Source organism: Lonchura striata, chromosome 3 (assembly GCF_050655825.1).
Source record: "Lonchura striata isolate lonStrDom1 chromosome 3, ASM5065582v1, whole genome shotgun sequence".
Taxonomy (NCBI): Eukaryota; Metazoa; Chordata; class Aves; order Passeriformes; family Estrildidae; genus Lonchura; species Lonchura striata.
In genome coordinates, this window is record NC_140705.1 from 105,602,415 (window position 1) to 105,627,345 (window position 24,931).

Consider the following 24,931-nt stretch of genomic DNA (forward strand, 5'->3'; position numbering starts at 1 on the left):
GAGAAACCAAAGGGAAGTTTTGTCTTTATTTGTTGTCTCTTAAAAAGACAGACCATGAGAGCTGGGGTTATTCAGCCTGGAAAAGAGAAGGCTCTGGGGAGACCTCTCAGTACCTAAAAAAGCTTAGGAGAAAGCTGTAGAGGAACTTCTCATAAGGGTGTGTGGTGATAGGACAAGGGATAGTGCCTTCAAACTGGCACAGGGTAGTTTTAGATGAGATTTCAGGAAGACATTCTCTGCTGTGAGGGCAGTGAGGCACTGGCACGGGTTGCCCATAGAAGTTGTAGATGCCTCATCCTTGGAAGTGCACAAGGCCAGGTTGGATGGAGCTGGCAGCAACCTGGCCCAGTGAAAGGTACCCCTGCCCATGGCAGGGATCTGGAACTGGATGACTTTCAAGGTCCTTTTGAACCAAAGCATTCTATGATTCTATGAATTTGCTGCTGTTATTTCTGTAATGAGGAATACACAGTAACTGCGTCAACTGAGCTTCATCCCAGTATTGTTGATATTTAAACTTTCAGCCAAAAAAAACAAAACAAAACAAAAAAACCCCAAAACAAGAACAAAAAACCCACCCAAAAAAAAAAAAAAAACAACCAAACAAAAAAAAACCCAAACCAAAACAAAAAAAAAAACAAATTTAAAATCTTAGGGAAAAAAAAAAAAGTTAGGATTGCAAATTCCTGCACCATCCTTTTTACACTTTTAGGTTGGGTTTTTTCCTGATGTTAGCCCTGGTGCACACACAGATAAAAGTTTTGTGCACTGTTTAATTAGCCAAGGTTTAATTATAGACCTGTACACACAGCTTGTGCCTCTGCTGCTCTTCAGCCACAGTTCCTAATGATAAACTGGGATGTAACTGCTGCTTTGTCTGGCTTGGAAAGATTCTGTAGTCTGGTTACATCTCCAGCATTCCTCAGACCACAATTTCAACACAGAAAACATTCAGACCAGAATGATGGGAGACAATGACAGTCATTTGAAATGAGGTTTGGCAACAGATTTTCTGACAAATGCTCTGGGATAATGCTCACGGAGAGAATTGTGCTCCCGGAGATGTGACTTGTTAATTCAGTCTGAGGGAAGAAGATTCAGAGCCATCATTTATTGGAACCTATTACAGGACTTAATCTGAAGATTTTGACATACTTCCAAGACAAATAGGCTACCACGAGTGAGACATGTTCAATAAGGTGTGTATTGTAGGAAATGAGGGCTGTAATTGCCATGCTGAGAGAGCTTGTTGTCTATGCAGTTTAATGACCTTCCCCTGGCAGTGTCCCTTCCCACACAATGTGATTCAGAGATGAATCATGGAAAAGGGTCTTTATCATCACCCAGCAGACTTGACCGAATGGTTACTGCTTATTATTGGTGGGCACCGTAGGATTTGAGCCCCACAGAGCAAAACATTAGGAATTACATCTCCTGTAATGCTTGGGCCTCTTCATAAAACATCATGGGGGTGTTTGTGGTTTCCTTGTTACTCTGCACATCACAGCAGTGGCCCAAGTTTTTAAGCACAAGTTTTTTCTTTGCTTGTAACAGTGAGTTAGACTGAAATTTGTGTGAGATAGCTCCATTCAGCAGCACAGATTATGACAGAAACAAGAAGTCCAATCTTGTTTGTCCTTAGAATTTAACCAAGACATACTTAGTCTTTTTAATTTTTCCTTGTGAAAAAGTTTCCCCAGTCATGTCAGAATATCTGTCACCATTTTCTGACCTCGCTCCAGCTTCTAATTTTCCAGCCTGATACTAAGGCAGGAAAAGAAATTTGCTATTTTGGCTGCAATTCACATCATATAAAAAAAAATGCAGAATGACAGACGTGCAAAGACATAGGTCACTTATTGCGCAGGGCTGCAACAACCAAAGAAATACTTACAAAAATATAGGGCGCAGAAACTAAGTAACCTTTATAACATTTTAAATCCTGAAAAACACTGAAGACTATACTACATGTAACAATTTCCCCCTGTACAACCTATATTCATAAATGTACTTTGCAATGTCCATGGTTACTTCTAGTGTGCTACTTTGGGGCTCCAAGGAATCCCTGAGCGTCTATCCCCCAGCACATTTCATTGGTACAAGAACAACAATTCTTGATTGTCACCCTGATTCTTAAGATTTTCTAAAGCCTCCTGAGTTTACATTCTGTTGGAGAACTTTCCCACACAATTTCTGTAAACAACATATTGTTTACATACTTTTATGGGGGTGGAGAAACTTGATGTACTAGTGGTTTGTCCAATGTCTTTGGAGAGGTGGCCCATTCACTCTCCAATCCAATGTCATCTTTGGGAAAGTATAAAGGTCGGAGTCAGAGAATAAACCTTCTTCTTTACCTTGCAAAGAGCAGGTGGCTCGCATTGTGCTTTCACGTGTCCTATAGTGACACTTGATAACTAATTTTTGTGGGTTTTTTAGTTTAGAGCACTTCTATGTAAGTAGTTGCCTAAGAGTTTGCTTCTTTTACAGTTCTGGTGTTCTAGATGGTGCTGTTTTCAGGATGTGCTTCTTACAGATGCACCAAATGGAGTGATTGGATGGCTGGCAGTGTTACAATCTGGCCTTAAAATCTGAGTGCCTGTTTAGTGGTTGTGAAGTGACAGAAAATTAGCATTACTAAGACTTCCCTCACCTAACCTAGAGGAAATTTTGTTTTCCTATAGGTAGTGGATGGTCTACTTTTCCAACCAGCCAGTGCTAACAGCAAATCCAACCACAAAGAGGAGTTCAGTACATAAACCAGAGTTTGGAAACATTTTCAGTCCCATCTTTTGAACCTTAAAGCAACGATAGCGCCACTATGAGAAAAATATTTCAGTACATCAACTATAGTTTGGAAACATTTCCAGCCCCATCTTTTGAGCCTTGAAGCAATGGTTGAAAGTGTGGCTAAGTTTTCTCAGGTACAGCAGCAGTGGAGCCTTCAAATTCCTCTTTGCATCAGCCTAAGCTCAGGCTGGATGTTCCACCCTGGGGAGCCTCTGTGGATGGACATGGAAATGATAAAAATAATTTATATATATATAATTATTAAAATATATATAGATATAAAATAATTATTAAAATATATAAAATATATATTATATATGTTATATATAATATATAACATATAACATCTAATATAAATATATAATATATAAAAATAATTATTAAAAATATAAAATGTTATTTATATGTAAATAAAATAAATTATATATAAAATTACTAATTATTAAAACATTATATATAATATAAAACATATATAACATATAATATCTAATATAAATATATAATGTATATAATAATTATTTAAAATATATATATTTAATTTTATTTATATATATAAATAAAATTTTATATCTATATAAAATTATAAAAAATGTCCAGATATAAAATAATTACTATATATATTACATATATTATGTTATGTACAACATATAATATATAAATATATAATATATAAAATAATTATTAAAATATATATGAAGTTTATTTATATATATATATATAAATAAAATAAATTTTCTATAGATATATAAAACATTTATTTTTATCGTTGCCACGTCCATGCACAGCGGCTCCCCAGGGTGGAAGGGGACATCCAGCCTGAGCTCCGCTGTGCTGCAGCAGCTCCCAGGGTCCTTTCCGTGCTCCGGGGGAGCGGAGCTCTCCCGGCACAGGGAGGCTCCGACGGGGCCTGCCTGGGGCTGACGCAGGGCAGCGCCTCCAGAGGCCGGGACAAAATCTCTGGGCTGGGCTGGAGGGTCGCGGCCAGTCCTGTGTGCCCTACCTACCCACGGCCCCGTTATCTCTCCCCACGGCCCCGTTATCGCTCCCCACGGCCCCGCGTGCCCTACCTACCCGGGGCCGTCCCTGCATTCCCGCTCGGCCCCGGCCCCGCCCCGGAAGCGCCGCCCGCCCGCCCGGAACCCGCGGATCCGGAACGCGGCTTGGCGGCGCGGGGGCCGGGCCGGAGCGCGGCGCGGGGCGGACCGCGGGGAAGATGGCGGCGGCCGTGGCGGGCCCACGTGGGCGCGGGGCCGCGGACACGGACACGGACAGCGGTAACGGCAGCGGGAACGGGGTGGGGCCTCTCTTCTTCTGAAGCATCGCCGGCTGCCGCTGTGCGCCGTCTCTGACCTTGGAGGCCTTTCCTGCCTGCCCGCCGGTGCGTCCTTGGCCCTTCGTGTCCCCGCTCCGGACCCCGGGCCGGGGCGGCGGCGGTCGGCGCGGGGAGCGGGAGCTGCGGCCCCGGCCCGGCCGCCTGCCGAGGCCCTTCCCAGCGGTGCCTGGTGGCTGCTCCTGCCCGCCCTGCGCTGGCCCTGGGGCTTCTCCCGCTCAGCCCGGGGAGTACCGCCAGCGGCTCCTTCATTCCCTAGGCCCTCCAAAACAGCTTTCGCTGCCCGCTTTCTTGGGAGAGAGGGGAACGACTGCAGAGCTGCACGAGTTCCGTGTCTGCGAGCCAGGATCTGCTTCTCCCCGAAGGAAACCCCTGGGACGCGCTCGTTCCAGCGATTAACCCTTAACGCACTGCTCTGCACTCCTCCTCGCCTCCTTGTGAGGGTGTACCTAACCAGTTGTGATCCCTTCTTCATTCTGTCCTGTGACTGGATTTCTTCTTTTCTTTGTTTCGGGAGGAGTCAGGGTTGTGCCCCTGTGCAGCTGTGGCTCCAGCGTTGGTTCTGTTTGGTTTGAGCGACAAAATTGAATCCAAAGGGAAGCGTTGTGTGGGAGCTTCTTTCAGAGCTCCTTGCTGAATGTTGGCTGTGTTTTAACTGTGTGTCTACACCTTGATCACTGAGCGAGTTTAAAATAGAGAAGTAGAGAAATGTGGATGTGTATTTCACAACATGCACACGCAAAAGCAATTAGAACTTTTGTTATTAAATTTGTGCCAGGTATCAGCCTTATCTATTCAGAATAGGGTCCCAGGTCCTACTTTTGATTAAGATAATCTAATTTAAATTATTTTGAAATATCTCTTCTTGATCTCATGCTGTTGATTGATACTCTGATGTACTAAAGAATAAATTATGGCTAGTAATTAATTGTTAATTTTTCTGTAACTGTTGAAAGTAAAATGTTGTTATTATTCTCCCATTTTGTTGGCAGAAGATGTTATGTAAAGGAAATGATACACGCTTTAGCAAATTTCCTTTTTATAAGTCTGATCAGTTTTTCATGGCTGACTGCAAAAGTTGGTCCTAAGCAGCGTGGGGAATTCAGGTTTGGACTTTTGGTAGTTGTCAGCTTTTGTGTGTGTGTAAAAAAGTGACAAGCAGAGGTTGACTCCTTGTTTAAAAGCTAAATAGCAACATCCTAGCACAGACAGGGCCCGGGGTGAAAACTTGCTGTTGTTTTACGTGTAGGAATGAGGATGTGGTTCCTACATGTAAAATGTGTGATGCTGCAGTTACTTCTTTGCAGGCAATGGTTTGAATTTATTTTTTATTGGAAACTCAGAATAAGGATGCAAATATCTAGAAGGATATTAAAGGATGAAAAAGATGCCATTAAGTAGTTACTGAATGTGTTGAGAAAATTTACCAATTTATAGTAAGGACTGTTGGAAAACACCCCCCTAATTTATTTTGAGTGGGGGATGACATAGCACTGTGTTTGCCTTGGTGGTAGTAAAAGTCATACTGACAGAGATAATGACCAAGTATTCAGTAATTATTTCTCTTGCACGTTTGTTTTGTAACCACGGACTCTCACTTCTTTCCATCAGGATACCTGAATGCTCCCCAAGCCTCTAAATATGCCTGGGCAGTAGAGGTGTTGCTTTAAATTGGTCAGTGCCACTGTTTTGCTGCTATGTTGTTAGGTTTTTTCTGGTTTAAACAGACACATGGAGAATGCAGAATAATGAATTAGTGTGGCAGCAGAGTGTAAGTTTATGGTTGCTTAGTTGATTAATGGGGAATATCATTAATAACTGCCTGCATGATTTTATGGAGAACAGATCTTTTGAAGCACTCCTGGCTTCATTCTCTTAATGGTTTGGTTGATAAAGGTACTTCATGGGATATAGGAGCACTTACAAAGTGAAGCATTTGGCTCAGTAGTACTGTGATTTAACATTTAAATTTTCCTTTTTTAAGTACTTTGAGAGTGGTGGATGGATGAAAGTGAATCACATGGAGAATCTGGGACTGGGTGGGATCAGAAACTAGCTTCCTTCTGTTCAGCACTTGATTTTGCAGCCTTGAAAGTTGTATATAAGATAATTAATTTAAAATTTAATGTGGCACAAATATTAATGGAATAGTAGTTAATGGTGGCAGGACTTTGATGGTGGCTCTGCTCTTGATTACATGGTGAAGTGAAATACCCCAGCATATTTTAGCACACTCTAAACCTGCAGCCCATTTCATTCATTAGTTAATCTCCTGCACTGTTAAGGACTTCTATTTTTGCAGTTTGACCCACTGAACAGTAATGAGGACTAACTCTTTGTGTATTTGTTGTGCCATCGATTTGGCTGTTTTCAGCTGTCTTAATTCCAAACTTTGGTATTGTGATTTCAGCTCCTTCTTTTATTTTGAAGGGCTCATAGGGGTAATGAAGTTTGACTGTGGGGATGTTTTATTTGTGAGACTTGAGCAGTTACTTACCCAGGAAAGCTCAGTGCCTCTCCTTTCTTTTGAGCCTGACTACTGTCTTGATGCTGTATTCCACAGAGCAGTCTCCCCTGGGTTCATTGTGCTTAGGTAATTGTATTTTTGCTGGCAGTGTTCTCTCTGAGCAGGTTTTGCTGTCATGTAAGAAATGCCCTGCAGCTTCAGTTTCATTCCTGTGGCTGTTTGCAGTCAAACACCAGATGTCACTGTTGCAGTTTCTCTGTGAGTGTGTACATACATATGCACACATATTTGTGTGGATAGGAGTTTACAAGGTACACTTTTTAAACTGGAAAATAGACACACTTTCCCCCCACAATTACAAGCCCTAAACATAAAAATATTCAATAATCTAATAATAAGTATCCAAGGCTGCCTTTTCCCTTTTGCCTAACCTCTTTCAATCACTTTATATCATCAATGAGGTAGGCAAGCACTTGCACTGCATAGTTTCTAATAAATTCAGTATAATGGTGTGTGCCTGCTAGAGGAATTAATTGTAGCAGCACATTTACAGCAGGAATACCTCTCTCTGAACTTGGAGAACATTTAATGTAGAGCAGATGGCACTAGTGAATGATTCTTACTAGAAACAATTCCTGATACTTTTTCTTGCTTTTTTTTTTTATCCCTAGGTTCTGAGTTAAGCTCAGAACTTCCAGAAGACAGTTATTCTTCAGGAGGTGAAGCCTTGGATGGTGATGATGAAGATGAAGCAGCAGCCCCTGGCAACGTGGCTGAAAAGGCAGCAACAAGCTCCAAAGATGGCCCAAGTTCAGGATGGGCAGATGCCATGGCAAAAGTGCTCAACAAAAAGATTCCACAGAATAAGTCCACCATCTTGGCCAAGAATAAAAGCCTGGAGAAGGAGAGAGAGAAAAAAAAACAGGAGAGGCAAGAAAAGAAGATGAGGGTGAGAAAAAGATGCAGTATTCCATGTGCAGTGGCTGTCAGATGGGCTACATGCAAGATAGTCTCAGAGCATTGTCCCAAATTTCTGCTGAGGCTGTCTCAGTTTTGGAGTCTCTCCTTCACAGTGATCTTGAGTAGCTTAATTTTTTTTTTACTTTCCAGTCATGCTGTAAGGTTTTTTTCCTTTACTGCTTCTTCTGGGTCATCAGGCAGGCTAAACTTTGGCAACAGGAGCATTTCATTCTGTCAGCTTAAGGTGCTTTCTTTTTTGAGGGGGTGAAAGCAGCTACTTTAAATTTGATTTTCTAATTGGTGTTGTTAATTTGGGGTGAAATTCACTTTGTTGGCATTACAAATTGAAATCGTTCTTTACCACAGAAGGTGAGAGGGAGAAAGAGAAGAAAACTGCTTCCATTTAAATTGTGCTGTGACTTCCAATGTCAAGGCCTCTAGGTTGAGTTTGCAGTAATCACTGATGTAGTTGTGCATGGTTGTTTGCTCCCCTCAATCATTTTTCTGATTGGAGTTTTCTATTACCATGTCAGTGCCCTAAATTGCTTCTTGTTCTGAAACTGATGTAAAGAAACCAAACCATGTTGGCAAGCAAGTCATTTGTTTGTGCCTTCAGTGGAACTTTTAATTCCAGGCTCTGATTGATTTACCTTCAGGCTAGAAATACATTAATAGTTCTAATGTCTCATCCTCCCAGTTTTGTTTCTGTGGGATAACCAGGTTATTCACCTGGCAGTTTGGGACATGCTGCAGTTGGCCCATGGCTTGCCTTTTAAATACAGAGAGCTTCAGTACAGCATCTGCACAGTTATGGTTGTCCTAAATACCTGCTCTCATCCAGTAAATATGTGAGAATACTGCAAAACAGAGATGGGCCACAGGTCCCCAAATTGACTTGTTTACTTAAGAAAAACTTGAAAGCAATTTGCCTTTCATTGATTTCTTGCTGATGAAAGGTAGGATAGGGCAGTTCTTTTGATCAAAGGCCAAAACATGGTCATAAACCCAGAAATTCATAGTAGTCTGCCTGGAATTATAAAGATAAGGACTCTGAAATTCCATTAGAGACTTCTTGCATAAAACAGATTTAATGGAACATCACTAGGCATAAAACACTGTTAAATTGTTCAGAGGGGAAGAAAAATTTACTCCTAAAGCAGAGGTCATGAAATACAGTGGTCTCCTATTGCAGCAGAAACAAAGCTGATGGGTTTGTGTCTGCTGGTAGGAAAAGGGGATCAATTTGGTTTTGAAATGGAGAGTCTCCAAAAAAATAGACAAAAAGCAATACTCTACACATGACTTGTTGTCTGGTGGACACTTGGTGCTCTTCCGTTAGAGTTCTGCCTGTTGCACTCTTTGCTGAGTGTCATTTTGGTCACAAAGCCATATTGGGACCAGTTCTGTAGGGGGAAGTCAAATTCCCAAGGCTCAAAATGTGGCATGCCAGTCTTGATGGACCCAGGATTTTACTATGTATAAATTTCTCTGTGATCAGCTTGTGAAGTCTGGGATTTGAAGGTGGTTTTTGAATAATTTCCTTGCTCAAGGCAGTCTGTGTGAAAGCATCTTTTTCTTAAGCTTTTGTTACTGGAAGCAGATGACTCTGAGATTTCAGTGTGGCCTCTGTTGTAAGAGACCTCTCCAGCCCTATATTGGAGCTCCTTTTACTTTCAACCAAACCGAACTTTGCAGATACTTCTTTTCCTCCTGCTACATACTCTATCAGATCATGCTGCATTCTCAAATGTCCATGTTGTTTCACATAACAATATTTATAATGCAGCTCGATAAAAAGCGGGAATGGGAAATGATGTGCCGAGTGAAGCCAGATGTTGTCAAAGACCGAGAGAAGGAAAGAAATCTTCAGAGAATTGCCACAAGGTAAAAGTTGTTCAGAATGCTTTCCTTAAATATATGTATATCAAAAAGAGGAGGAAAAGGCCTGTGCAGGTAATCTGTTTCCAATCAGATTGAACTCTTAAGAAGTGGCTAGCAGGAGCCGAGAGATTTATAGACAGGTCTGCATTGTACAGTATCAAGTTCAACAAAAGATTTCAGAAGCTTTATGAAAGAGTAAAAATTTAGATGGGAATCTAATGTTTGCTTAGCAGAAGTGCTTTGTTGGATCCCCTCATTTTGTTAATTTAATGCCTTAAAAATGCAGAACAGTTGTTTCTACTGTTCTGGTGTTTTTGCTTCTCCACAGAGGATTCACCAGATCCACAGCTGTGAAGTTCAGCTGCCTGTTCACATTGTGGTAGTTTTGTGTCACAGAACTAATTGAACAATTTGATGTGCTGCCTGTATGTCCTTATTCATTCCTCTGCCCTATCCTCCAGCTTCAACTGACATTAAGAAACTTGCCTGAATAATTTAATAACTGATTTTAGGACAAATAACGTACTCCCAAGGATGAAACGTGCTCAAGGATGAAACTGATCTTGGTGCCATGTTACCAGGCTTACTTCAGAGTCTGAATAGTAGATTTGTTTGTTATTGGTTCTTAGCAATAAGTATGAAGGAGGAGTAAAAATTGAAAGTTCTTTATGTTGTATAGTAAATATTACTTCTTAACCAAATCGAGTTCCAGATAACCATTCTGGGGAGTTAGAAGTCACCCAGCATCTGCACTGATTAGCTTTAGTAGGTGTTTCACTTCTGTAAAAGGAGCTTGAGCTAAAAGATTTGCTTTATTGTATTTTTACCTGTCCCAGAGGTGTTGTGCAATTATTCAACGCTGTCAGGACGCACCAGAAGAAAATGGAAGAGGAGGTGAAGAAAGCTGGGAGCTCTGAGAGGAAACGTGCTAAACTGATGTCTTCTGTTTCCAAGGGAGATTTCATTGATGTTCTGAGAAACATGGATGGGGCTAAAGGAGCCAAGAATCCTGCTGGAAAGGCCACTAAAAGTAAACAGGTAGGCTTCATCTGTGAGTAAAAAAACACTTACAAGGTACCTTCTCAATATAATGATTCTCTGTTAATGTGCCTGCTCTTCATAAATGTCTGACCCAAATGACAGGGATGTTTTGAGACTTGTGGAAGGGAACAAGTAGCTTTTAGCCTGTTTTTCCCTGTCTTTTGACTATCAAAGTACAAAACACTGGAAGCTCTTCTGATAAGACATGGAGACTTTTATGAAAATAACTTGGTTTAACTGTGTTTAAGAAAAGATTATGAAACACTAGATTTTATCTTGGATTTTATACCAGGTATGGAGCAAGCTGCTAGATTATGGTGGGTTGTGACATTTGGAATTTAGCCAATAATAGTTAGCTCCTTGAAATTGTTAAAGACCTGGAGGCTGTTCATCTTACACGGTGTATTAGACTGTACTACTTGTGTGTCCCCACAGTTTGGTCATGTCAAACTTGCTTCCTTTGGGTGATTATGGTGTCTGAAACGGAAGGATTTGCCATACAAAATGAATACCACAATAGAATGAAACACAGATATATTAAACCTTATATGTAGGCTTTTCTTTCCGTGATTCTCTGTGTGCATTGGGCCTGGTGTGACTTCCTTGCTTTTGTGCTGTTTTGGAAAGAAATACATTCTACTTTTTCCAAATGTGTTTGAGACACAGTGTAGTTGGACTTGTCCAACTCTTCATCAGTTCTTTCAGCTCACCAAGTAGCTCAGGGTTGAGAACAAGCTGCTCAGACACACTCTTTCTCATATTTCAGAAGCTGCACGTTTTTGAAGCGTATTTGTGTTCAGGTTTGAGCTCTGTGCTTGGTGGTGGGTGGAATACTGCAGTTGGCGCAGACACACTGCAGTTAACTAAGTGCTTTTCCGTGCCAGGAAGAAATACTTTAATCAGTTGGGAGACAGCATTTTGTCATATGTTTTTTGTTTGTGTGCACTTGGGGAACATGCTGAAACACTGCCTGGCATGGGGTGCTCATACAATTTTCATGCAAGTGCAATATTAAAGTATTTTTTAAGTTCTTTGGATAATGAGAACAATTTAGCTTGGTGCTGACACTTTATTTCTCCTTAAATAATTCCAGCTTGCTGATTTGGGTGGGGGGGCATATGTATGTGTGTGGCTCTCTTTTTTTGCTTCGTTTGTTTGTTTCTCCCTTGGAATAGCAGAATATTGGAACGATGGCAGTGCCAACTACTATTGTAGTCAGCATTGAATCAATATCTGAGCAAGAACTAGGACCTTTGGTTTGTATCACATTGTAGCAGGGCAATTTTTTAATTACTAGGTCAGAAAACACAGATTGTAAATGTTTCTATACTAAAAAACTGCAGTTTTATTTTGGCAGCATCAGTAATAGCATATTTCCATTCAAGACTGGAGATGCTTTAGATGTTGGCTGGTTAGTCTTGGGTTTGAGTATCAATGTAGGTGCTGCTTTCACATCCCTCGTGCACAAAAGCTGGGGTGGGGATCAGGGTTTTTGGTTGGGTTTTTTAATTGCATGTCTGCCTAGGCAGACCACCCCTCCTTCCTCTTTCCCTTGTTTCAGTGACTCTTTAGCCTTTGCTTCAGTGACTCTCTATTCAATTTAATACTGAACCAAACTCTTCAATAACTCCTTTTCAAGCTGTTCTTAATCTGCCTTATTTTCTCTTGAGACCATATCTTACTCATTTAGCAAGCTCTCCTCCTGGTAGTTGTTGAGGCTTGAGGTTGAGGCCAAAATCTGCTCTTCATTCTCTTTCTCAGAATTACACAAATATTTAGCCACTGAACAGTTCTGCTGGCCTCCACTGTCATATCTCTGCTTCTTGGTCTTTGAGAGTGTTTCAGTATAGGAAGCCTGGATGAGGCTTTTCAGTAGTAAATTCCTTGCCAGTGGGGTTTCAGCAGATTGTTTGTGCCATCTGAAAGCTTTTGTTTGTTTGTTCTGTGGGTTTGTTTTTAGCAGTCGAGTATAGAGTGTATTCATTTTTTAAAAAGGTGGGGGGGAGATACATTTATCTCAGCAAAAACAATGGAAGAGATGCCAATCCCAAAATCCAGGCACTCTGCCATCAATTAAAAGGCAGTCCAGAACAATAAAAACACTACCCCACCCACATAAAACAAGCAGTCAGCAAGAAAAATGGCAGAAAAAAAAAATTACCAGTGAAAGCAAACCTTTTTTGACTCAAGCCTTGTGCTGTGACATGAGACTTGACTGTATTTTGAGAATGGGTGAAAGCATTTTCTTGCTCTGCAGGAGTTCTTGAATGCAAAATTTGCTTTGTATTTTTAAAAGTTTGGCAATTTCTTTCAAGTGTCAGGGGTTGTTGAAAAAAACCCTTATAAAGCTGTGTTGATTGACTATTTAGCCAAGTATATTTATATGTGGAAAAAAAAAAAAAGAAATTAAATGCTCTGTAAAGGCCCATCTGCAGCAGTATGATTTCAAAGTAGCATGACCACTTTTTACATTTTGTTCTCTATTTCCATCAGCTTCATGTGTTCCTGGGAAGGGCAGGTAACCTGTGCCCCACTAGAACATTGTTCATAGTCTTGTTTACTTTTAGCCATTGGCCTAAATGTTACTTGGCATATACCTACCAACATAACTATGAAGGAAAGACTGTCAGGCTGTGCAAGTTTTCCTGTGCCCTTCTTGTGAAATTGTAGCCCTTCTTGGAGTTCTGTGTGCCCAGCTGGGAGTAATTATTTTTCTGAGCTGGAGCCAAAAGCTTTGCCTTTCATATCATTTGCTGTTTATCAAAGTATTTCTTAATCCTTGCTGAGCCAGCTGACTTGTGTAATATTTTTTCCTGTTTTTTTTCCAAGTTACTGTGCATGATGCTTGCCTCTGGGTAAGATCATCTAATTTCTCTCCCCTCAGCACCTTGTCTGAAGCCTTGAAATATGGGAGAAAAATGAAGTCATTAAAAAAAAAATTAAAATCCCACTTGTTTGTGTTCAGATGGGCTTTTTTTAAAGTTTTGAGGTAGGTTTTTGTTGGAATCTTTTACTGGCAGATATGAGAGCTTTCAATTTGTTCAACCCAATCCTTCCACACGAGCTTTTAATTTCAAGATGTGTTGGTCATATCTTCCTGCAAGACACTACAAGAAACTTTATTAAATTACAGGTTTAGAAAGGGTATGTATCAGAAGCGCTGTTTTTTCAGGCCTGGAGGCTGAAGGAATTTTTATGTCTGTAGAATGAATACAGAAGTTGGTAGTGGCACTAAAGGATTCCCTGTAGGAATTGATTCCTTTAGGTCCTTAATACAAGGTGCTCTTAGGAAGTACCCTTGCTTCCAGGGTTGAGTGAAGTTTGTTTTCTTAGATTTGCACAGATACCTTGGCTAATGCAGGTCTTGAAATCTTAATCGTAAGAAAACAAGGAAATTCTGAGGAAATTCAGAGTTATTTTCGTCGCTTGCTGTATGTCAGTGACAATTGCATCTTGACTTTTCTCTTGTGATTTGTGCTGGTCCCTGTCAAGCATTTTACTGCATGGTGAAACATTTTTTAGTGACACATAAACAACTGGCATGAAAGTTACAGATACTCTGTATGACAAGCATAAGCTGCATTTATTGACCTTTCATTTTTTTATTAGGACTTTGTAGCATGATTTTGCTTCAACTTGTAAGCTTTCTTAAACCAGATCTGTTGCAGAGCATTTCTGTGGTGAAAGTAAGAGCAGGATTTCCTGGTCTACTTCAGTAACCATGATCCAAATTCTGCAAGGTAATCTCTCTTTAAGCTAGGCTGACTACATGACCCGGAGGTACAATTTGCTTCCTGTGTTGTGATGGTATCTAGAAAAAAATTGGTGTGTTGGTCTCAAAATGGTACCTATTCTAAAATAAATTATTGATGGGAAGGAAGACAGGTGGAGAAGAATACAAATGCTATTTCATAGCAGCTATTGCTCATATGGGACTTAAAGTGCTTTTCCAGAAAAGTTCCTTCTACCTCAAGCATATTTTATAAATGCTCCAAGTATCTGGTAACTAATTTGTAAGGACAGTGATTAGAGTCAGACTTACTATAGTTTTTTTCTTCTGTTCAAATGACTTTCTTTTAAGCTGTAGTTTGAAGGTTGTTCAAGGGCAGGAGGAATACTATGCTTCTGACTTTGACCACTGTTCTTGCTGGGATACAAGGAGTGCCACGGGGGCTTTCATTTTTTAAGCTAAATGGGGTATAAATTGTGCTTTCCAGCTTAAAAGTCGCATCAGTTTAAAAACTAAGAGCGACTGCCTTCTTTTCCTTGCAGCTTCTTGAGTACTGACCACCAGCTTGGTCTGTTTCTTTCCAGTGCTTCTGCAGTGTAGAAATAGGCAGGGTGAAAAAAAATTGTTTTCTTTCATACAACTATTTGGAGTGACAATAGCCTGAATAGTTGCTTCAACCTGTGTTAGGAAATTGTTTCTGAAGTGTGGATGAAAGCAGAGATGACTTCTGGAAATTTGATGAGGTGTATCAACACCTCTTTTAATCTTACCAGGAAACTTCCTTAGGTGACAATGGCATTGCAAAGTAGCAGAAGTTTATTACTACAGCTGTTGTGTGCTGGTTTTACAGACCTAATTGAAGGAGTAACCAGGCATGCATGTATTCCAGCAGATTTGAGGGAGCAGCCAAGTATTAATTTATTTCAGCTGTAGCCAGAGTAGATGTATTCTCCCAGTTTTAATAAATACCTTCCCATCACATGCACAAAAACTTTCAATTTGGATTCCTTTGGATCCTGCATTTTTATCTGTTTTTCCTAACTCTTGAAGCTCACTCATATATGCTTGGAGCTGATGCTTTTAATGAAGACTTTTGGTCTGGTACCAGAAAGTTGCTGACAGCTAATTGTATGCTGTATTCTTAGGAATATCCTTAGGGATAAATGCAGTGCAGCCTACCACTAGTTTGCTGTATCCTATATTCTTTATGTTCTTTAAGGTAAAGTGTTGTTGTGCAGTACTAGAGGTTGTTGGATGGTGACGTTTTTACTTTAAATCTGTTTAAAAGTTTTATTAACTTACAGAGTTTGGGTCATCAACAGGATTGGGTTGTCAAGCTCGGTTCCCTGACTGTTGTAGTGCACATAGCAGGTAGTGCACATCTGTGCTAACATGGGAATGTAGGACTCTGTCAATATGTAAATATCAATTTAAATTTGTCAGTGTTTCAATATTTAAGTTTGATTGATCAGATGTCACGAACTTGACACTGTAAATTCAACTCCACATAAGACAATTAAGGGTAATGTGAAGGACAGTATTTTACTAGGCTTACCCTTTTTCCTGTGCTTTTATACTCAGATATCCCTTTCTGTCCTCTTTATCAGATATTTGATCAGAAATCAGGAAGGAAAGAGGCTGTGATTTTGCACTTTGCTCCCATCTACCTCTTTTTTTATCCTCTTTCTGTTCTGTGTTCCTGACAGGTTCTTTCCCCCTTCATCCGAGGGCCAGGCAAGTATCCTGTGCCTAATGCAGGAGCAGCCCTGACAGCTGTTCCCACAGAAAGGCCAGTTCCCTGTGTGTCATCATGAGTCACTCCCAGTTCAGCTGAACGCTGCCTGCTAAGATACAGATAGTGTGTGATCAGTGAGGACAGATATCTTAAGAGAATTTGGATGCTAAGTGCCTATTGCATCTACTGAGGAGATGACATGAGGTTTGGAGAGGGCCATCTTGCAGATGTTTATAACTTGTTCAGATCCAGGCAAATGTTCATGGAGATAGCAAAAGGTATGTTGCCAGCTCCAAAACAGGTCCTTAACTGATTTTTAAGTTTAAAAAGAATTAATGATGCAAGGTTTTAGTGGGTTCCTCTAGAAAATGTCTTTTTCTTCCTTAGAGCTGAAGACAAAATATTTTAAGTTTGTCTTTCTGTGAAAAGGAATGAAGTGGTTATATTTGAAACATTGCAAAATCCTTCAGCATGAAGCAGTTGAAGTTTGGCAAATTTTTAAGTGAATATAAACAGGGACTTGTGATTGAAATGTCAGGCAATTCTGAGACAACTCCATCTGTCATATTTGAGAGTAACTTGCCTTGCTATTTGTTTATTAGTGCACAGGATACTATGATGTGTTTTGTTTTCCCAGAAGATGTTGCAAGGCTTTTTTTTTTTTTTTTCAGTAAAACTATGTCTAAAACAATCACACTTGAAAAACTTGTGGCATGCATCTTTTGATCTTCTTGTGAGCATACAAAGCACAAAGAGTCAAATCCTATTAGACTTTTATCTGGTAAATCAAGTTGGAAGCCTTATAAAAGCAGCTCTCCACTCTTGGCTTTGTTCATAACTCTTTTAGGCAGGGCAGTGTACTTAGACAAACATACATCTAAACATTTCATAAAAGTTTTATAGAAAAATGTTCCTTGGAAGTAAGAAGGTTTGGGTGGAGCTTGTCTATCTGAATAAATTTGTTTCCCCCTCTGATCATTTGCTATTAGAAATTATCATGAAAAGTGATTCCTTTACTTTGAAGTTTTATTAAGGTATAAAATGTGATTTCCAGAGTGTGTGTGTTATAAATTACCTCTGTGGGTACCTACTAATCTGTTTATCTTGGTCAGTAGACTTCAGGAGTGGTGGATCAAACTGCTTCCAGCTTGCAATGGTTAGAGGGTTGCTGAGTTCAGTAATTTTATTTTCAGTATTATGGCCAGTTTTTAATGAATGTTTCTGAAATTTACTGAAAGATTAGAAAATAAACTTTTTAAAACCTGGTTAGTATTACTAATTACACTAAAACTGCCTCTTGGAAAGGTCTGATGTCTTTTGGTTTGCTGCTGAACTTTGGTCAGTGGTCTGCAGGTGGTCTGTGTTATTCTCCACTTGCAGCTATTGGGAAAATCCATATAGAAAAATAGAGATGTGAAGGTCAGAAATGCAGAGAAAGGGTGGCCGGATGTTTCAGATAAGGGATTGGGATCCTGGGTGGTTTACATCTTCCTTCATCAGGTTTCAACTGCTTTTAGAAAGCAGCCTGCGAGTGTTGAGGGATATGGTCTGTTCCTTAATGAGCTTGCCTCTCATACATGGCAATGTGAGGGGAAATTACAGGATTATAAAATCAGAGAAATTTGGATTTAGAGACCTCTAGGATATATCATAAAAACCATTGAAGTAAAAGCAAGGGCAGTGACTGTAGGGAGGTGAAATCAGACAAGCTGCTTACCAGACATGAAAACATTATTATTTCACATTTAATAATAAAATTACATAAAGGTTAGTTCCTTGTTGATTCTGTTTTGGTTTTTTTGATTCCTCACCCTCCTACCTCAAAGTTTTTTAGATACTTACACTTCTTCTGGGACACAAAAATGGAAATCCTGACTCTGGAAGAGGAAGCTTTTTACTTCCTCCACTTCCTTCTCATCAGCTGTTCTGTTAGATGATTTCTCAAGTGCTGGAAGGGATAGGCATGGTCATTACTGTAGCCTTTATTGTTTGAGACAACCTTTTGGGACTCACCCCATTATGCCTCTTGCTGAATCGTAATGAAAAACAGTGGATGATTTTAGCATTGTTTGCTGGAAATAATTTGAGTGATATTCATATTATTCAAAAAATTGCAAGCTGCTAATTTATTGTTAAAAAAAAAAATCAGAAATATTCCAAGCAGTTGCAGTTCTGCGTGTTTCCTTACTGGGCCAGCAGGCAAGCTTTTATAACAACTTGCAGAAAATTTTAGGTACCCAGCTGAGATAGTGCATAAATGTCTTTCAAAAATGTGTGACATGTGAGAAAAAAATCTGTTGTGACTGAAAATGTTCATCTAAAGTAAACTGTTGAAATACATGAGGATGTGACTTCTGAGGGATAGCACAGCAGAGGCCTTAATCTTGACTGCATACTTATTTACTAGGCACTCCTGCTGTATCTGTGTATTTTCCAGGTACACTTAGTGGTTCAGGAGCAACTTGCTCCTGGTGTAGCATGCCCATGCTATACATCATCCTCATTAAAACCTGAAGAGAGTCTTGATGCCAGTGTGGCCAAACAGGTCTTGCAGCAGCATGTGGTGGAATTCCTTGTGCAGCACAGGGGTTTCTGAGATGGCTGCTGTCCATGGCTGGAGTACAGCGCAGGCTGAAGAGTTCCAGAGCGTCCTGTGTGCAAGAAGGGCCCTGTGTTAACCTTGAATTCTTAAAATATTTTTGCTTCTCCTGACAGAAATAATAATTTATGAGGTTTCTGGTGAACCAAGCCTAAGGAAATCTGTTCTCTCATAAGCTTTTTCTAAGATTCTTCTTTGCAACTGAGCATTTAATAATGATGCTTCTGAACGTTCTTCTTTGCTTAGGCCCAAGTTTATACTTGTTTTAGAAATTCTGTAATTGAGTTCTGACCCCTCCAAAGCTGGGCCATGTTTAAGCCTCTGCATGCCAACCCAAAGCATTCCTTCTCATTCACACATCCCCAGTTGTAGTGAACCCTAGAGGAGGATGTGAGGATGGGGAGATTCCTCGTGCAGGTCGTTAAGCTCTGGGTGGTCTTCTGGCTGTGCTCAAAAGGAAAATCACTATTTGTTGTGCTTGTAGTAATAATTCCAGTGTGTTACTTTCAGAGAAGTTTGAATAGGAACAGCAGGTCTCAAAACACCCTGTAAAAAATTTTCATTCTTAGATTTATTTACTAGAATTGCCAGAGCAGATTCTAGTGTATATGAGAAAGCTTGTGATCTGAGTAAATCCCCTGTGCCACTGTTGATACCCACAGTGTAATGTCACTCCAAGTAAACCAAGAGAATTTAGTTCAGTTGCTCTAATTTCTCATTCAGAGAGAGAATGCAGATGGGTATTGAATAATTCACCCTAAGGAATAAATCATTGTGCAGAATTATACTGCAGCAGAATAGATTTCTGTTGTGCAGCTCACATGTTCTGCAAGCTTGAAAATGCTTCCCAGAGTGAGTTGCTATGAGAATTCAACTCAGAAGTTCAAGATAATAGCGGTGCAGGTTGTATTCTCAGTTTGCAGATTTGTGAGGTTTTGGGATTCTCAGTTTGTAGATTTGTGCTGTTTGGGATCAGGCTAACATAGGAACCTTTTTTAGAGTCAAGATCTTGCTGCAGTTCAAATCAGATGAAGTTGCAGGCAGCACTAATGATCAAACCCAAGTATCATTTTCCTGTTAAAAATCATTACATTTTGTTTTCTGCTTACATTTCTGCTTTAGATACTTTGGCTGCAGTTTTTTTCATTTCTTCTCAGCCTGAAGGAAATTTATTTTCTTAGCCTGTGAGCTTGTATATAGCTGAAAATTAACTTAGGAGAAATGATTATGCTGGTGTTTTTTGCTTTTCATTCCCTCCCCCTATTCTGCCAAGTGGGAGTTTTATTATTTTTATTATTATTATTGTTATTTTAAATCAAGATTTAACACAGCTCAGTGTATGCCTGTGCTGTTTGGGTTTTTTTGAGCTCAGTTTACACGGACTTGCTTGGGGATGAGAACCAGAATAGAAGCAGGCATTCAGAGCAAGATGCAGGCTGACAGAGAAGGTAATTGTCAGATGTATGTGAGAATGTGTTCTGGCAGTTACGCTTTTTAACTTCTTGGTCATGACAAAAGCTTTGCTGTGTCTCAAGGTCTTAAATGTTTGTATTGAGCAAAACAGAGGAACCTGGGGAGGCAGTTCAGATTAATTAGACACGTTAGAATTGTTTTCTCAGTGCTTAAAGTTGTTGCTTGAGAGATATTTACGTTAGAAATTCCTTCCCTGACAGGTACAAATAAACATTTATTGTAGGTGATGGTAAAGAGAGATGCCCCTGCAAGCTCTGGCATTTCATCTTATACACAGAGCAAAGGCGTGGGGGTCCAGGGTTGTAATCCCTAGGTCTGAAAAATGTTTCTTTGTTAAAACCCTGGAATTCCTGTCTTCTTCTGGACACAGCTCTCAGGGAATCTCTGTGGTGCTGTAGGTGTGTTTATTGCTTTGCAGATGAAGAAGCTGGAGTCGCTCAAGTGACCCAAGCTGGTAGACAGTGGAATGAAATGCTCTTTTGTCTGATTTCAAGGCATATGTTTTAATGCCATTACTTACCAGTAAGCACTATGGATTTTGGTCTGCTTGAGTGTAAGGTTCTGAAAAGCTCGGGCAGGTATCATCCTGCTTCAGAGGGGGCTGAGAGGATTGATCCCACACCTCAGTGTCAGTGCTGTCTGCCCCAGCTCCAGTGTTGAGTTTGGCAGGTCTCAGTTAAACATACTGTCTTGTCATTTACCAAGAGCAAATTTTGTAGCTCCAGTTTTTTGTGATGGAAAAGAAATGAACAAAAATATGGAGATTTCTAACTTGATCTTATAGCTGCTGCTGCTTGCACGAGGTTTTCATGGACCAATTCCTTTAAAAGCATCCAGGAGGCAGTTCCAGCCTGGATCCTGCAAGGGCCAGCTGCTTGTTCTAAGTGACAGAACTAAGCTTTGTTGGAACCTAGTTTGGAGCTCTTTTTTGTGGTTTTATTAGGACTTGGCCAAGAATTTTTGTTCATCTTGTCCTGGTGCAGATTTTAGGGAGCAGGTCTTCAAAGCAGAATTAGTTTAGGAAGTATGCCCCCACTACTGAGCCTTACTTGTGACAGACTAGGTAATGTTGTGATAGCCTAGCAAGTAGGCAAGGTTTTTTGTTTGTTTTTTTTTTAAATTTCTATGAATTCTTTTCAACTGGACTTTAAGTCCATCAGAGCAAGTATCAGCATTAGAGTAACCACAGTCTTTGGTCTGCCTTGTATCAGCTCATGATAACAAGTTCATCCCCAGCAATTAGTAAAGCAACAGTGACTCTTGAGGTATTTTACTAATTGGTGCCTCTCAGACCTTTTGAAAAAGGTTGCCACACCCTTCTGGCAAAGAAAACCCAATTCCAGTGTATAAAAGAGGAGAGGAAAAAAAGCAACGTGAGAATTCTTCACTCCTTGCCTTACTGAAGGATTCACATTATGTAGCATTACACTCTGTTGTTTATATAGCCTGCTTTGTTTTCATTTGGGGATGTTCAAAGAGGACTTCAGTGTTGTAGTGAAATGTGCGTGAACAGCTGACTGGGAGTTCAAAAGCATTTGTGTAGATTGAAAGTTGGTTTATTTTCCATGTGCCAAGAATCAATTTTGTTTTATTTAGATGAAACTAGATTATGGCATTGAAAACCCAACTGTATTAACATTCTTACATAAAGCAAGTTGGGAAGTGATGTTACAGTTCAGCTAATTGTTAATTATACAAATATTTTCGCTGCATATTTTCTTAAGACTTCGGGAATGTTTTGTGATGCAGTAGATTTGGAGAGTTTTTATTCTGAGGGGAAAATTAGTAGTAAATGAGTTAGGAATTAAGATACTAAATAAGGTGCTTTCTTCAGTTGGAGGCATGCTTAAAATTGATTAAATATTTGCTTTCAAGCATTTAATCTTCATCTTTGAGGCATGAACATGCTACCTCTTTTTCCTTTGGGCTTCTTGTAAAACTCTATTCAGGCCTTTGTGGTGCCTTACATAACGGGTAATGCTATGGAGGATCATCATCCCTCTTTTGTTAAAGTCCTGCTTTTGTCCTGTTGTTCACTTGACATAGCCAGAAAGAAGGGCTAATGGTTGCTGAATAGTAGATTGTGATGAATTTGAGGATTGAGCTTCTCAAACCCTGAGCCTGCAACTGTCTGCTGATAATAATCTACTCCTTCTGTGCTGTTTATAAACCAAAACAAAATAAGAAGAAGAATTGCTGTTCTGCACATCTGGGAAAAAAAGGAATTCTGTTGGGTTTATTATTGAAAACAAAAAATGTAGATTCTTTTGCAAGAAATATGGGATGTTTCCTTTTTAAGTATTTTGGATTCAACTTTGTTAAATTTCACTGCTCAAATATTGATTTATCAAAGATCTGGGATTAAAAAAGAATTTGGTGATTGTTGTGATTTTTTTCTTAAATTATTCTCTACTCTGCAAAGGCAAACAGGTACAACTGCAATACCGTTAAAAGGGAGGAAAACAGTAGTTACCCTCTCCTTGCATCCCAGAACAGACTACCTGTGTTTGCACTATCATAACAATACAGATGAATCTCATGTGAAAATTTTAAGGTCTGCCTAGGGACCTGCCTTATTTGTAGCTGTTTAATTCCAGGTAGTCGATTGCCCCTTCTGAGATGATTTTTGGTTTAACTGGGTGTTTTAAGTGGGTGTAACACTTGAAGTAAACTGCTGCAAGAGTGGTGAGTGGTTAGGAGGCACTACCCATGGGAAAAAGGGAATTGTCGGATGGGAGTAGCCATTAATGAGAGCATCTGTGAAGGCACAAAAGCAAGCCCTAAACCAAAAACCGGTGAAAACATCTTGAGGAATAGCTGTAGAGTTTCTCTTTATTTGAGCTGGGCTCTGGAAGATTCCTTTTGAGAAGAAAAATGTTAAGACTTACCCTGTTTTTGTGAGGGCAGTGTTTGAAGAAGAACTGCAGAAGTCACATGCAGCATTTCTGCTTTGATTACCTATTAAAAATACATACTTTTGTTTGGCAGATATTTTGCACTCAGATAACTTCTGATGGTGTGATAGGACATGTTTTATTTACAGTAATGGACTCGCATTCTTCATTTGTCTTTTCTCCTGCAATCAAATTCTATATGCTGCTCTATCCCAAATCTTGATTCTCACAGGCTTCAGCTTAAACATGCAGTGGTTTCACATTCCTTGATTCATGGCAGAGAAAAGGTGTGAACAGATGTCTAAGGTGATCATACATTTACTGCAGGTTTTGCATCCAGTAGGCAAATCCTGTCCACAGAGGATGCTGAGGTCCCTTCTTTGGAGCAGGAGAGTGGAGAAAGCCTCCCTGGGGTGCCAGTGTTAACTTTATTTTCAGAGACTCTGCAGAACTAAATGGCTGTTTCCAGTGCATTTGCTAATTCCATTTTGGTAGGGCAATTTTTTGCTTGTCTGCTGGACACTGAGCCATGTTGTTCCTCAGAAATGTTTCGCTGCTCGGGCGTAAACACCGAAATAAATCCTTCCTCAGTACATTGAGCAGCTTTCGGTGTTTTCCTGCGGAAAGGACGCAGGCAGAGCTTCCAGCTGCTGTTTGAAAGTGTTGCCACAGGATGGGAGTGTTGCACTGCCCAAACCTGATCTGTCACCTCCAGAACCGCGACCAAGCGCTGGTTCCAGCGCTAACCTGAAACTCACTCCCGGCCCTTCTCTTTGTTACTCGCCAGCCCGTGCAGTGGGCCCCGCGCTTATACACTTCCAAGAGGTAGGAAATTTGGAGTAAGGTGTTGTTGGCTTGCTAAGAGTAGCTCAACTTTGTTTCTTTTAGAGGCAGCTTTGTACCATATGACAAGCCCAGGTAGTGAGGTAATAATTCACATAAAGGGGATTTGGTTCACGTATCACCGAATATGTTAAATATTAAATTTGGGGGGGTTTAAGCCTTTATTAAATCCATATTTGTGTTTTAGAAATGTGCCAAGAAGTGTTCTAATGAAGCAGCACCTGGGGGTTAATAAATGATATCATGAATCCATTCTGATTGCCAAGAAAGATTTTAATAAAGGAAGCCATGCCCGGGGTTGACTGTTTCATCCATGAGGAATAATTGTTTTGTTTCCATATTTCTTCTATTGGTTGGTTAAAACAGGTTTGCATTTTAGCATCAAGTAATTTTTGATTGTTCTGCATGTTTCTGTATCATTTGCACAAAGACCTGGCCCTCAGTCTGCTGATTGTAGGAGATGTTGTTTTGATGGCAAGGACACCTTGCATCTTTTACTGCCTTCTACATTTATCTCGTTCTTCTGATCTTTCTTCTCTTCCCCTCAAACATTCAGGGTGAAGTGAAGTCTGAAGAGGGGCCAGAATGGAGTATACTGCGTGATGACTTCATGATGGGAGCATCTATGAAGGACTGGGACAAGGAAAGTGATGGAGAGGGCAACAATGAAGAAAGAGATGGTCTTAAACAAGAAGAAGACAGTGACTGAATGAAACTGAAAACCATTCAAGATAATGTTTTATCTTCTTAAGTTTGTTTGGATAAAAAGTCAGCATTCTATGAATGTACAACACTTGGAGGATACCTCTTTTAAAAAAGAAAAAAAAAAGACTTACACAACCTTGGAGTGTTTTCTCCTCCATGTCAAACTTTTATTTAATATAGTTCTATTTGCTATACTGAAATCCTGAAATATTTTCCAAAACAAGTATAATTTTCAACATATTTCCAAAACATTTTGTGCAGTCAAAATAGTGGCACTTGCCCAATGAAAGATAGATTTTGCCAAGGTCATTAAAAGTTTACACATTAGTCATGGCAATTGATGTATTAGTGTGCCTGCATTTCCAAATCGCTGCTGCACTTTGAAAAATTGTTGCAATTTGCAATAGAAATGGCTTACAATAAACACAGAAATGCTGTCACCTTGTAAAGTTATTGGACTCCTATAGAGTCTTTACTACTTTG

The 24,931-nt window shown here is 39.9% G+C and overlaps 1 protein-coding gene and 1 long non-coding RNA gene across 2 annotated transcripts; one reads left to right on the top strand and one right to left on the bottom strand.

Annotated features, from left to right (window-relative positions):
* On the bottom strand, nt 1-3,913 carry LOC110479102 (uncharacterized). Its single transcript, XR_002466866.4, has 2 exons — nt 3,862-3,913; nt 1-3,002 (listed from the first exon to the last, which is right to left on the bottom strand). It is a non-coding gene; the product is annotated as an uncharacterized LOC110479102 (long non-coding RNA).
* Nucleotides 3,914-3,977: 64 nt separating this feature from the next.
* Nucleotides 3,978-24,885, top strand: RRP15 (ribosomal RNA processing 15 homolog). The gene is made up of 5 exons (XM_021546148.4): nt 3,978-4,064; nt 7,259-7,536; nt 9,334-9,431; nt 10,265-10,466; nt 24,300-24,885. The coding sequence occupies exons 1-5, from the start codon at nt 4,004-4,006 to the stop codon at nt 24,450-24,452; spliced, it is 792 nt and encodes a 263-aa protein (XP_021401823.3). The 5' UTR covers nt 3,978-4,003; the 3' UTR covers nt 24,453-24,885.
* Nucleotides 24,886-24,931: the final 46 nt, after the last annotated feature.